General features: G+C 42.0%; 1 protein-coding gene across 3 annotated transcripts; it reads right to left on the bottom strand.

The window, feature by feature from the left end:
- Positions 1-3,853: 3,853 nt before the first annotated feature.
- Positions 3,854-13,356, bottom strand: LOC307028525 (uncharacterized protein). Of its 3 annotated transcripts, none has more exons than XR_013805017.1 (4): positions 13,334-13,356; positions 11,624-11,911; positions 7,043-7,135; positions 3,854-4,904 (listed from the first exon to the last, which is right to left on the bottom strand). XR_013805017.1 is itself a non-coding variant. In XM_079663614.1 (3 exons), exons 1-3 carry the CDS (start codon positions 10,031-10,033, stop codon positions 4,527-4,529), a joined length of 495 nt encoding a protein of 164 aa, XP_079519740.1. In that variant the 5' UTR covers positions 10,034-11,088; the 3' UTR covers positions 3,854-4,526. The 3 variants fall into 3 exon arrangements, 1 of the variants encoding a protein (XP_079519740.1); XR_013805018.1 differs by lacking the exon at positions 13,334-13,356 and adding an exon at positions 12,395-12,521; XM_079663614.1 differs by lacking the exons at positions 11,624-11,911; positions 13,334-13,356 and adding an exon at positions 10,010-11,088.
- Between the last annotated feature and the right edge of the window lie 79 nt (positions 13,357-13,435).

Here is a 13,435-nt window from a genome sequence, read left to right as displayed (position 1 = left end):
ACAAACCGGCGGGTGTGTCATGGGCCATGGATCCCAAAGGGAACAAGAGAAAGATAGCTGAGGAGAACAGAGGATTCAACAGTTCTTGGACCGAATCATTTGCTTTCATTGCCAATGCGGAAGGATTGTTTGATATGTTTGCTTTGTAATGAGAAATTGTCAAATAACAAAAAGAGTAACGTGGAAAGACATTTCCATGGAAGGCATGCTACATTTGCAGCCGAGTACCCAGTTGGGAGTGAGAGAAAAAGTGCGATTGCATTACTTCTGGAGAAATTAGAGGAGCGCAAAGATAGATTTAAGAAGTGGATTGCATCTCCAAACTCCACTACTGCTGCTAGTTTTGTTGCAACCCGGGAGATAATAAAGCGTGGAAAACCGTTCACAGATGGTGACTACATGAAGGATTCATTCATTAAAATATCAGAGCACCTATTTTCAGACTTCAAAAACAAAACCGAGATAATACAGAAAATTAAAGACATGCCTCTCTCCGCAAAGACAGTGAAGGAAAGGGCCATTAAAATGGCAGACAACATCACCAATCAGCAAATCAAGGACATTAATTCAGCTCCAGCATACTCAATTGCCTGTGATGAGTCGTGTGATGTGATCGATATTGAACAGGCAGCGCTGTTATGCAGGTATGTGAACTCTGATGGGCCGCAAGAAGAAATGATCGAATTAATACCACTGAAAGGCCAAACACGCGGGGAGGACATATGTGAGGCTGTGCTGAAGTGTTTAAATGACAATGGAATAAACACCAACCACCTGATTTCAGTGGCTACAGATGGGGCACCCAGGGCCGCCTTAATGCACAGGCTGACCTGGGCTGAAGCCCAGGGGCCTACGGAGATCGGGGGCCTATCATGTGCAAATTAAAAAAAAAAAAAAAAAATTCTATTTTTTTATTTTTTTATTTCGGGTGTTTTTAAAAGAAATATTAAGTAAACAAAGTCTTGGCTTTCAGAATATGAAACTTTCATTTCCAAAATCACACGATAAATACATTTTTGAAGCTTGTAAAGGGAAGACAACAGCTCTCCCTCGCCACTCTGCTGTTCCACAGCGCCGCCCCCCTCCACTGAAATTATTAATGTAAGACGTATAGTAATCATAGATAACACGGCAAGGTCCGTTACAGTTTGTCTTCATCTGATTTTAAAAAAACAAAGTCTTGGCTTTCAGAATATTAAACTTGTTTCGGTAAATTCAGATGATACAACTTTGAAGCTTGTAACGGCATAATTACAAGCGGAGAACGGAGTAACTTGACGTCACAGCAGGCATAACAACAGCCGGTGTTTCTCGTGAGTGTTTTCCCCGGGAAACAAACACAATACACACAAACGCAAATATACACAAACACCCACACGTCAGAATGAGAATATGTTTCACATGTGACTTATTCAAATTGCGAGTGATTGAGTGAAGAAAAAGTTTGAGAGTGGCACTCGGAAAAGGAAATTGTTGAGGGAAAAGGAGTTTCGAGACAAGCAGCTGTTACAAAAAATGCCGAAGCTTACAGGTTATTTTAAACCTGTAGGCCAGGATGAGGAGGAAGGACAGATGAGTTCTGTACCGAGCGGTAGCGGTGCCGGCCGCGGGGCCTCGGAGACAAGTAGGCCGTCTGGTTCTGATAGCGATGGAGTAGCGGGAGAGGAAAAACAGACAGGAGGGACATTATCTGTTGGAGGAGATGGAGAGGACGACGAGGACTTGCTACGTGGAGGGGAGCCAACGGCAACCGGACAAATACATGAGGGAGGCCCGATACGTCACTCATATGGAGGAGAGGACCAGGCGCGTGTAGAGCAGAGTGGAGAAGTGCGATCACAGAGCCTGCCCAGGCTATAAATTGTAGATCATTCTCATGACTTTGATTTGTTGTTTAAATAGGGGGCCTACAAAAACTATCAGCCCCAGGGCCTGATGGCAGGTTAAGGCGGGCTTGGGGGCACCCAGTATGAGAGGATCACAAAAGGGGTTTGTGACTTTACTACAGAAAGCGTTGGATCGAAATCTGCTTGCATTTCACTGCATCTTGCACCAAGAAGCACTGTGTGCACAAACATTCCCACCGGAGTGTATGGAGGTGATGAACCTTGTCATCGAGATGGTGAACAAGATAATTGCAAAAGCATTAAACCACCGTCAGTTCCGTGCATTTCTAGATGAAGTTGACAGCGAATATTCCGATCTCCTGCTACACAACAAAGTCCGGTGGCTGTCCAGGGGTGAGGTTTTGCGTCGCTTTGTTGCTTGTTTAGAACATGTGAAAACATTCCTGAAAAGCAAAAACCTGAACTACCCGCAACTGGAAGATACCGAGTGGCTGGAAAAACTGCACTTTATGGTGGATATGACAAGTCACCTAAACATGCTGAATAAAAGTCTCCAGGGCCGGGGAAACACTGCACTGCAAATGCTGGAAGCTGTTTTGTCATTCGAGCGCAAGCTGACTGTATTCGCCAGAGATGTACAGCGAGGCACGCTCTCTCACTTCCCCTCCCTGAGAGAGTTCAAAGAAGCCCATCACGATCACACACTCAACGGTGATTATTTACAAGGTGCGATCGTTGATATGCAAACTGCATTTGGGAGCAGATTTAGCGAGTTCCGAAAGGAAAAAATGACACTATCTTTCCCTGTCACACCCCTGGGGATTGAGCCGTCCTTGTTGCACACATTCCCAGGAGTAAATCAAGCTGACCTTGAAATGGAAATGGCTGATATAGCTGACAAAGATTTATGGATGTCCAAATTCAAAAGTCTGACAGCCGAGCTTGAAGACGTCACTCGCCAGAAAGCCCAGCTTGCCCAAAGCCACAAATGGAGCGAAATTGAAAGCCTCCCAACACCCGAGAAACTTGTGTTTGAAACATGGAATGCTCTTCCAGACAGTTATAGGAACATGAAGAAATATGCATTTGGAGTATTATCCATCTTTGGATCAACATACCTGTGCGAGCAGATATTCTCAAACATGAACTACATAAAATCCAAATACCGCACCCGCCTCACAGATGAGAGCTTGCAGTCCTGCGTGAAGATTAAAGTTACATCTTACATGCCCGATGTTGAGAAGCTGTCCAGTGATGTCCGAAAACAGAAGTCACATTAAACGGGTAAGAACACAATCCTGTCATAGGCACATATTTAGTAACAAAGTGGCTGTTTTTATAAAGTGATTTCTGATTTTTGTCAGTATATATTTGGAATGACACAGGGATATTATTGTGTTTTGTTGCTCAGGTCCGAGGATGGCTGCATTGTATTGTGCGTGTCAAAAGAGAAGAGGGTGCTGCTGCATTTTACCCTTGCACATTTGCAGAAAACTAAAGAGAAGAGGATAATGCACAGAAATCGAACTTAAACTGTATTATTTTAATTGTATATACTTTACCTTTTCAAAAGGCTGCTGTTTTATTGCACTCTGTCTGTTGCCCAGATAAGGGGGAAAAGAGAAGAGGATTGTATTGTATTGTATTGTATTATTGAGGATTGAAAAGGACTGCATTTTATTTCCATGGGGAGGTCTGAAATTACAGGAGGCCTATTATGCACGTTGCACATTTTGTTGTTGTTTTTTCGAATCCTAAAATAAAAATGACATAAAAAATCTGATTTCTTTATTGTATTTCTATAATTTCATCAATGCAACGAAACATAATACATTAATATTATAACGGAAGTTCAACTTAAAGCACCATCGTACAGCAGAGTAGTCACGTGGTGCGTCATTCTCTCCAGGATGCGCTGCAGGGAAAATAAACATTTAATCATGAATGCTCATTATGTATTTGTAGCCTACTTATCATTTTGATAGTAGGCTAATATAGCCACTTACAGCATGTGTTGCCTTCATTATAAGGCTTATATAAGGCTTTTAATTTTTTGCGGCTCCAGACAGATTTTTTTTTTTTTTTTGGTCCAATATAGCTCTTTCAACATTTTGGGTTGCCGACCCCTGGGCTAGGGGAACCAAAAGGGAAACAACACGACCAGAGTGGAATTGGTATAATTATAAGTGTTTATTTTAAACAGCTGGTCAAACTAAATGGCAGGCATGCAGCCTGTAACAAACAAAGAAGGCCAAAAGGGCACAGGTATACCCAACAAAAGGAGAGCTCTAAAAAGGAGTCTCGTTGCATACAATGGAATAAACACTATTACACCAAATAGGAAATGAAACAAAACCTCACTTTAAAAGTGGTACAAACTAATAACGGAACTGAACAAACACAGCTTTACCAAACAACAATCCAATTGATGCTACGCTAACCAAAGCAAAGCTAATCTCGTACAAGCTAACCACAGTTTATAGATTTAGTACCCAAACGAAGCGAGAGGCGTCTGTTCCTCAACAGAGCCTCCAGAGTGTCAGTTGTCCCCAGCCTTTGTTCTCCTCCCCAGCAGGTGTGCTCCGGCTGTGCACTTCGATTGGATGACATCAATCCAATCCCCATCTTCAGAGGCGGACCAGGAGATGACAGCCAATGATGTCGGGGCAACCGGACAGCTCATTTACATATCACACACATGCACACAGCTGCAAACAATCCCAGACAGATTAACGAGCAGACAGAAACAGCAGCCGTAACAGTTTGCAACCTTGGCTTTAGTTCGTCTTGGCCCAACGTGAGAAGAACCTTTTGGATGAAATGGAATGTGAGCATCATAGTCTTGGGGTAGTTGGGATGCAGTGCGTATGTAAGACCAAACAGAATGAACATCGCTTTTGGCAGGTCTTGGATGTTGTCGATCACAACTTGTCCCTCAAGGATGATCTTCAGCGAGGCTGGACTGCGATGCAGGGAAGATGAGGGACCAGCACCTTCATGCTCAACCAGGAGGATCCCAATGTCAATCTCACGGAACGAGTCCTCATCATCACTGTCCTGAAACGACAGCAACATAAGAGCACAATCAGGACATGTTTCATTAAATAACCATGAATAATGCAATATAGTCATAAGAGAGTCAGACACATGAGGGAAGGTGTGAGTTGGTTCTGCTGGAATAAAGCACAACAGATCACTCAAAGAGGTTTGAAAGAGCTGTTGCTATTAGTGCTGACCGAGAAATCATATTTTTAGCAAAATAGCAATAAACAATTAATAAGAAATGATTTAATTTAGGGATGTTATGGAAACCCAATATTAAACGTAACCCACATTTGGTATACCAGCTAAGACAAAAGCTGTCTGTATGAACTGTTTAGCTCAGTTTGCCACGTATCTTAAAACGTTGAGTATTCTTGTGAATTCACTTGCTGGTTGAGATAAAGCAGACCACCCACCCCCCGGTCAGGTAGCGGTACCTGCAGGCAGTGACCCACAGCAGCAGTGGAAGGAGGACAGGATAAATGATACTGACAGATGTCTGTGTTCTTCATTCTTTCAAAACTTGCCTCAGTATAATGCTGTCAAGAATATTCAGATTCTTTATTGACATTTTAGATTTTTTTCCCAGTGAGATATTAATGTATATAATGACTGATGCTGGTGTAACCGTTATACTGTTGCTGCTCTAGAATCACTACAGGTACAGCTGCTAGAGGAGGGGCTGCTTTGTCTCAGCCAGCAGCACACTTTATAAGATCTGCCACATTTAAGGCGAGACACGGCAGGCAAAAACATCGTTTTTCAAGCACTGGTCAATTTTGAGATTTTGTGCTATTTTGATTCTATAACATGTTTTCTTTCAGGCTTTTGGAAGGAAAACGTACAAAATACACATTTAAGTGTTTATTTGACTATAGTTTGTCTATTTGCGTCAGTAGATTTCTCCTAAATTCACCAAAAGTTAGCTTTCTAACGTAACATAAAGTACCGCGACCGCTGTGTGCACCATGTCATCAGAGATATCGTTAGAAAGCTGTGTCTCTCCTGCACAATCTCATCGGATCCAAATATGGTAATTTCCTTTGTATCAGCAACCAATCGGGAAAGCACAAAGGGATCTTAAACCAAGAAACGAAATCTCATTGGCTGGTGTCAATTTCAGACAACGTGATTCATTCAGATCCGTCACGTGGTGTGCTAAAACACTTCCTTGTTAGCTTTCCGCTAGAAATTGAAATCTCAAAATGGCAAAAGAACGGCGAAAAAAAAGTTTACAGAGAAGATGACAACAATTATCCCTTGCACGAAGCAAGATTATACAAAAAACAAATGACCCCGAACATGAAATACCTTCACGGAGTGCGTCGAGGCGCAAGCTGTCATCCAGAGAACAGGAGGGCTTAGCTAGCGCCTCGCTGCAATCTTTAAAGGTCCTTTTCTCCAAATGAGTTTTTTTCCTACTCTGAGTTCGAAATTTCAACTTCAGTAGCACGTAGACACACCAAACCTTCCAGTTATATTCTTATCAATATTATGAAGGCTTTTACAGAAGGGTTTGTTCATATATCATTCATAGCCTTAATTATACAACATTGTATATCTAAAAACATGGCAAAAATTTATATTTTAGGGCTGTTGACAGTATTTTCTGATTTATGGAGTGATAAAAAGAGATATCCAAAATCCCTTCTGTAAAAGCCTAAGATACTAATATGACTACAAAATGAAACAATAATTTTGAACCTGGCTTTATCCAAAGTTCAGATTTCGATTCCTGAAATGTGTTAAAATATGCACATATTTGATGACATAATGGCTAATTTGCATATTTAAACGTGCTATTTCAGAAAACTTGTAATACAAAAGACAATTGCCTTATTGTAAGTAATTAACTGGAGAAATTTCTAGCTGATACCTTTAAGTTAAAAAAATTACCCTATTCACCTGGGGTGTCTCGCCTTAAAGCAAGTGGCAAACTAACCTACACAGTTAGGACTATATAAGCGGCTTTAGTTTTGTGTTGTTTGTAAGAATTTCACCAATATTTATCGGCTATAAATAATCGTACTAGTGATGAGTGGAACACCTTAATCTGTAATTGTATAAAACTACGCTCAAAGGTTTACCAGGGACAGGAACTAACAAATAATGGTGCTTTTAAATCCTCTGTGAGAAGGTAAGAGGTTACTTACAAAGCCTGCTTTGTAGAAGTCTGTGGGGTTGTCGCCAAGGATAATTGGAAGCCCTCTGAGCACCAGGGTCTGGATTTCAGCTGGCTCTGTAGTCTGTTGGGAAGTAAAATTACAACAAGTTACAGCTAGAATGACAAGAAATTGTTGGTATATTTGACTCTTTACCACAGCTGTAGGACAGGAAAATAACCCGTTTTTTTTCCAGCTGAATCTTTGTCCTTGGTTTATTTTTGTATATATATATATATATATATATATATATATATATATACAGTAGTCGAGTTGAGGGGGGATGGGGGGGGGTGGCATCCCCCTTAGGTATTAAAATGGTCAAAACCATCCCCCTTATGAAACGGCCATCCCCCCTTCCCATCCCCTGTTATTTGATCAATTAATGTGGAAATATTGCCAATGTTTAATTTTCAACATTCTACATTTTATATGTGCACGTCACGTGCCCCTCGTCCACATTATTTTAGCCGCTAAAATACTGTTGACGAGGGGCTCGTGCACATATCACGATCAAGAAATTGATGTCAAGTCAGTCAGCGTCAACGATAGCAGCGCAGCCTGTGCAAGCATCATGGCCAGTAAGCGACAAGGACAGCTTGACCTGAGGGACTACTTCGGCTTTAAGAGGACAAAAAGTACCACTGAAGGTAAGTCAAGAATACTTTTGATATGTCACCAAATGTGTAATCTCTGGACAGAGGCGATAACAACAGAGTTATAGTTTGGGAGCTTACGTTTTTTTTCTTGTTAACTAGCCTAACGCCAGGCAGCTAGTACTAGCTGCTATAGTAACCAACGTCAGGTTAGACCTTTCTTATATTCACAAAGTTAATGTCAGATTTGATTTCTTTTTCACATGGAATATCTCGCAGGGTTTCCCACAGCTCTTTACTGCTTAGGCGACCGCATAAGCAACACACTTAACTAGCCTAGACATGTTCAGTCGGGGAAAAAAATTAAATGTAATTTAGGATGAGGCAGAGCAAGCTAGTGTACAAGCAGAGACGACAGGGGCAGAAGAACACAGAGAAGAACAGGTGTCGTTGACGGTTCCTGAAACAGCCGGTGAAGTTCAGTTAAGGATGGTAGATAGTCCAAGTTTGGGATTCTTCAGTATGAAAACTGGTTCCGAAAGAACCCATTTGAATTAAGGTTCCTGGAGGATCTTTAGGCTGATTTTGTGTATCAATTCGATGATCATGTATCCACTAGTGATTTAAGCACTTTGTTTGATAAGCTTTCCATTCATTTTAGTGAGATCATATAATATAAATTAAGTGTGAAAATTGCACCTTTAGTCACTGTGAGCGACCAAAATGTATTACTTAAAAAGCTTTAAATGTGATGCATGCCTCCGAATCGTGTGATAGCGGCTTCTGGTGGTTGAATGTCATCGCTCTTATTTTATATGAAAAAAAAACACAACTTGACAGTAGGCCTACTTCACTGTCTGCTCATTCTAACAAAACCATAATGCCGTTGTTTTATTCATATAGAGGATAATCATGGCGAGGAAGCAGGAAGGAGAGCAGAGGAGACTAGAGCTGGAGAAGGAACAGGTTTGATATTTCTAAATAGACACTTTTCTTTTTCGAAGAGGGGAAATGTATCTTACCAAGTGGGGTTTTAACATAGATTTTATGTTTTTGTGGTAGAAAAAAGAAGAGAGGAGGAGGCAGAAGCAGGGCGAGATAGTGTCGATGATTCTGACCAAAATAACCAGGGAGATAATGAGCAAGATATCCCTGAATGCTGGACATCTACCAAGTTCAGGGAGAAAAAAAAGTATTATCCATGGCTAATATGTCAAAGCAAAAAACTTGGCTGCCTAACCTGCCAGAAAATGAAAGTGGTTGGGCCAAGTACAGGTGGGAGCAGCCAGTTGCATATTGCTGAGGAGTGGTCCAACGTTAAGGTTACAGCCTATGGTACAAACCGAGCAGCACAGCTGCAGTCTCTTCGTAAGAAAATACACAAGCATAAAATGTCAGACTATCACCAAGCAGCTGAGAAAACCATGGAAAAAGCAAAAGAAAAGACATTGGAAACATTGACTTCTGAAATGCAAAGGGATCACTTATTAACTACTGATAGGGTATTTCGTACAGTTTACAAGATTGTGAAATCTGGAAGGCCTTTCACAGATCTACCGTCCGATATTGATCTGCAAGTCTTGAATGGACTAGACATGGGAAGAACTTTACATTCAGACTATTCCTGTGCAACAATCAGCCAACACATAGCAAATGAAATGCGAAAGAGAGTAGTTGGAAAGGTCCTTCAAAGTGGAACAAAACTTTCTTTTATGATAGATGAAGCTACAACTCACAGTAAAAAATCAGTATTGATCATTTATATTAGAGCGAGCTTAGGGATGAGTGAAGAGCCCCTAACATTCTTCTTGGATCTAGTTGAGCTTTCTGCTACCAATGCAGGTGAAATCTATCAAGCTCTAATGAAAAATCTGTCACATCATGGCTTCTCTGAAGCTATTCTGAGTGAACGCTTTGTTTGCTTTGCATCAGATGGAGCTTCTGTAATGCTTGGAAGTAAAGCAGGTGTTGCAACCAAAATCGTAGAAAAGTTTCCAAACGTAATGGTGTGGCACTGCATGAACCACCGTCTTGAGCTGAGTGTTGGAGATGCTGTTGAAGAAACTGTAGGGATGAATGACTTCCAGTTTTTCTTTGACAAAGTGTACAGTCTCTATCATGCATCGGCCAAAAACCGCCGTGAGCTCACTGAATGTTGTGAGGAACTTGCTTTACAGTGTCTGAACATAGGGAGAATTCTCAGCACTAGATGGGTGGCATCCAGTTACAGGACCATTAAAGCTGTATGGCAGCAGTACCCTGCAATCCACAAGCACTTTTCCAATGCCTCAGTTGATCCTAAAAGAAGTTCAACAGAGAAATGCATGTTCAGTGGTTTAATAGATCGCCTTTCTAATGTCACCTTTGTGCACAATCTTGGAATCATGTATGATGCTTTAGAAGAGTTGTCTGAATTCTCTCTCTCTCTTCAAGACAGAAACATGACGCTCCCCAAGGCTGTAGCAATACTCAGTCGGCAGGTCCGTGTGTTGAAGTCCATGGCAGAGCAGCCTGGACCAGCGGCAGAAGTGGCTCAGACTGCAATCGGTTTGAAGCTATTCAAAGGGGTGCCACTAACAAATAATTTAAGACACAGCAGAGAAATAAACCACCAACATTTTTTTCATGCTTTGGCTGCTAAAATTGAGACAAGAATGGGATCACTGCCTGGAAAACAGAGAAGCAAAGAAGAGTACCAGAGCTTTCTTGACAATGTCAAAGTGCTGCAGCCATCAAACTGGCCAGATGTGTGTGGTGTTCGTTATGCCGAAAAGGAAATACAGGAACTCTGCTCCTTTTTCAAGCTTGATGATGGCAGACAAATTCAGAGAGGAATGAGGGAATATGTTGATATGGTGAAACTCAAAACTGTTGATGAAATGACACCACAAGCACCAGAAGAGCTAAAACCCCTTCTTCAAGCAGTGAACACACTGGTCATCTCCACAGCTGAGTGTGAGCGTGGGTTCAGTCAGATGAACATTTTAACCACAACTAGAAGCACGCTAGAGGTAAAAAGTATGTCAGCCTTGCTTTTCATCAAGTGTGTTGGCCCTCCACTACAAATGTTCAAACCAGAAGTTTATGTCAAGTCTTGGCTTCAAAGTCATAGCTTGGCTAATGATCTGAGAGCAAGAGTCCGGAAAGTTGTCATTAAAAAACATGATTATGAAACTCTTTGGAAGATCCTATGAGATACTACAGTATAGGGGAGAATTGGGTTGGTAGCCATTGAATAAAACTGTTTATTTGTATTTGTATATCATATTATATGTATTATTTTCAGATTTTGTAAATAGTATATTTGTTTAATCCATGTTCTTGCACTTGAATTAAAATGGACTTGACTAGAGAGGATTCATGTTCAATGTTTTGTGAGGTTTTGTTTCAACATTTAATGGATGAATTCCCAGTAGATTTATAGGTATTGTGAGTGTGAAGTTGAAGTTGCACTTGCACCCAGTGGGAAAATGTGTCCTCTGCATTTACACTATGTAGGAGCAGTGGTAGCCATGGGACCAACTCTAATTCTGAGGTGCCTTGGTCAAGATCAATGACAGGAGTATCTGACACGTGATATATCCATAGCATGCAAGTTGTTTTACAGTAATAGAATATAATAATTATCTTTGTGCTTAAACACTAATCAAAAGGGTACAACGTTGGTCTCCCACCAAATGCGCTGTCATCAGATCAAATTAAGGGCCCTTAAGGCAGTCAGCACCAAACATATATCCAGTCTACTCAACTACCCTGAATTGCAGGTTAATTTTTGTTTTTAATCTCCGGGGGGGGGGGGGGCATGCAGATCCACCATCCCCCCTGGCTTTTTTTTACAACTTGACCACTGTATATATATATATGATGTATTTGTGACATTGTCAAACACAGAAAGCATACATACATAGACCCTCACATGTACAATAAAGGGAGTAAAAGAGACCATTCTACCAGGGTCAACAGTTTAACCCGTTACCTTTGAAGACGAACTCTGTCCCGCCCATCACGCGGGTGGAGTGGAGCAACCCCGGCTGTAGCGCCCCCGGGCGTAGATGCTGAAGGTGGGGTGTTGGCAGAGTAGTGGTAGTAGTGGCCATCCCAGGTGTGGTTGTTGTCGTGGAAGATGAAGTGGTGGGTGAGGAAGAGCACCTCACAGCGCTGGCTCACCCACTCACCGTACAGCCCCACCGCCAGGTCGGCAAGCGGGGCCAGGATGAGGGGGTGCAGCTCGTCGGAGTGGAAGATAATCCGGCAGGCGTGCAACCTAAGGACACATTTTTAATTGGGTTTATTACCAAATGATAACTAGAAAAGAAAACGAAAAAAATACATTAACTCCACTGCACAACGTTAACTAACCTCTGTATAACGTTAACTAACCACTGCAAACCGTTAACTAACCTCTGTACAATGTTAACTAACCACTGCAAAACGTTTACTAACCTTTGTACAACGTTAACTAACCTCTGTAGAACGTTAGCTAAACTGCTAATATCCCCTTAATGAAATGCTCCGTTGAACATTTTGCTAAGTTACTGTTATAAATGTCACGAATCACTCATATGCAACCTTATGAAAAGCCATTTTAAATCGTTTTTTTTACCAAATGATCAGCTGTTAAGTAACGTCGTTAGCTAAACCACGTGCAGCTTTAGCGCTAAGCTAACTTGTTGTGAGCAGGTCTTTTAGCTAATACATTTTTGACAAAAATACATCTACAGATAGATATAGATGTTTTCAAACTCACCATTCCAGGTAAAGTTATTTTCAAAATTTGCTCGGACATGGACCAGACGCAGCAGCCATAATGCTCTGACTGCGTGCAGTGCTGCTGCAGCGCTCATGCTCAATGTGTGTGTGGAGCCCCTCCCCTCTCTTGCAGAAACGTAACACACTGAGTTATAATAATAATAATAATAATAATAGATTTAATTTGTTTGCGCTTTTACAGGTGCTCAAAGACGCTTTACAGATAATAGTGAAGAAAAAAGAAAAGAGAAGAAAGGAACAACAAATAAATATATAGTTAAAGTTAAAGTCAAATAATACAAAAACAATCACACATGAAAAGCCAGATTGAAGAGGTGAGTTTTTGTGAGTTTTTTGAAGGTGGTGAGGTCGGTGCAGTCTCTGATGGGTTGTGGGAGTGAGTTCCAGAGGGAGGGGGCAGCGACGGAGAAGGCTCTGTCCCCCCAGGTCCGGTGATTGGTGCGGGTGGGGATGGATAGGAGGTTGGCTTCTGATGAGCGGAGGCAGCGGGAAGGGGTGTGGTGGTGCAGCAGGTCTGTGAGAGGGGGCCTGGTTGTTGAGGGCTTTGTAAGTTATGAGGAGGACTTTGAAGTGGATTCTTTGACGGACGGGGAGCCAGTGGATGTTCTGGAGGATGGGAGTGATGTGGTCTCGGGAGCGGGTGTGGGTGAGGAGGCGGGCAGCTGAGTTCTGGATATGTTGGAGTTTATTGAGGAGGTTGGATGGTATGCCATAGAGCAGCGGTTTTCAAAGTGTGAGGCGCACCTCCCCTGGGGGGCGCCAGAGAGCTTCAGGGGAGGCGCAGCGTGAGATACAAAAGAACGAGAAAAAGACGAGTAAAGTGACACTTGCCCACTTGTGGCTGCCTGTGGACAGTGAGTTCCCCCACCTCGCCAAAAAGGCTGTAAAAGTGCTCATTCCCTTCCCCTCCACCTACCTGTGTGAGTGCAGCTTTTCCGCATTGACTTTGATCAAAAGCAAGTGCCGGTAGAGGCTGCAGCCAGAGGATGATCTGCGTTTATTCCTGTGTGCATCAAAG

Source organism: Notothenia rossii (assembly GCF_949606895.1).
Source record: "Notothenia rossii genome assembly, chromosome: 2".
Classification (NCBI taxonomy): domain Eukaryota; kingdom Metazoa; phylum Chordata; class Actinopteri; order Perciformes; family Nototheniidae; genus Notothenia; species Notothenia rossii.
This window is presented reverse-complemented; position numbering and strand designations above follow the sequence as displayed.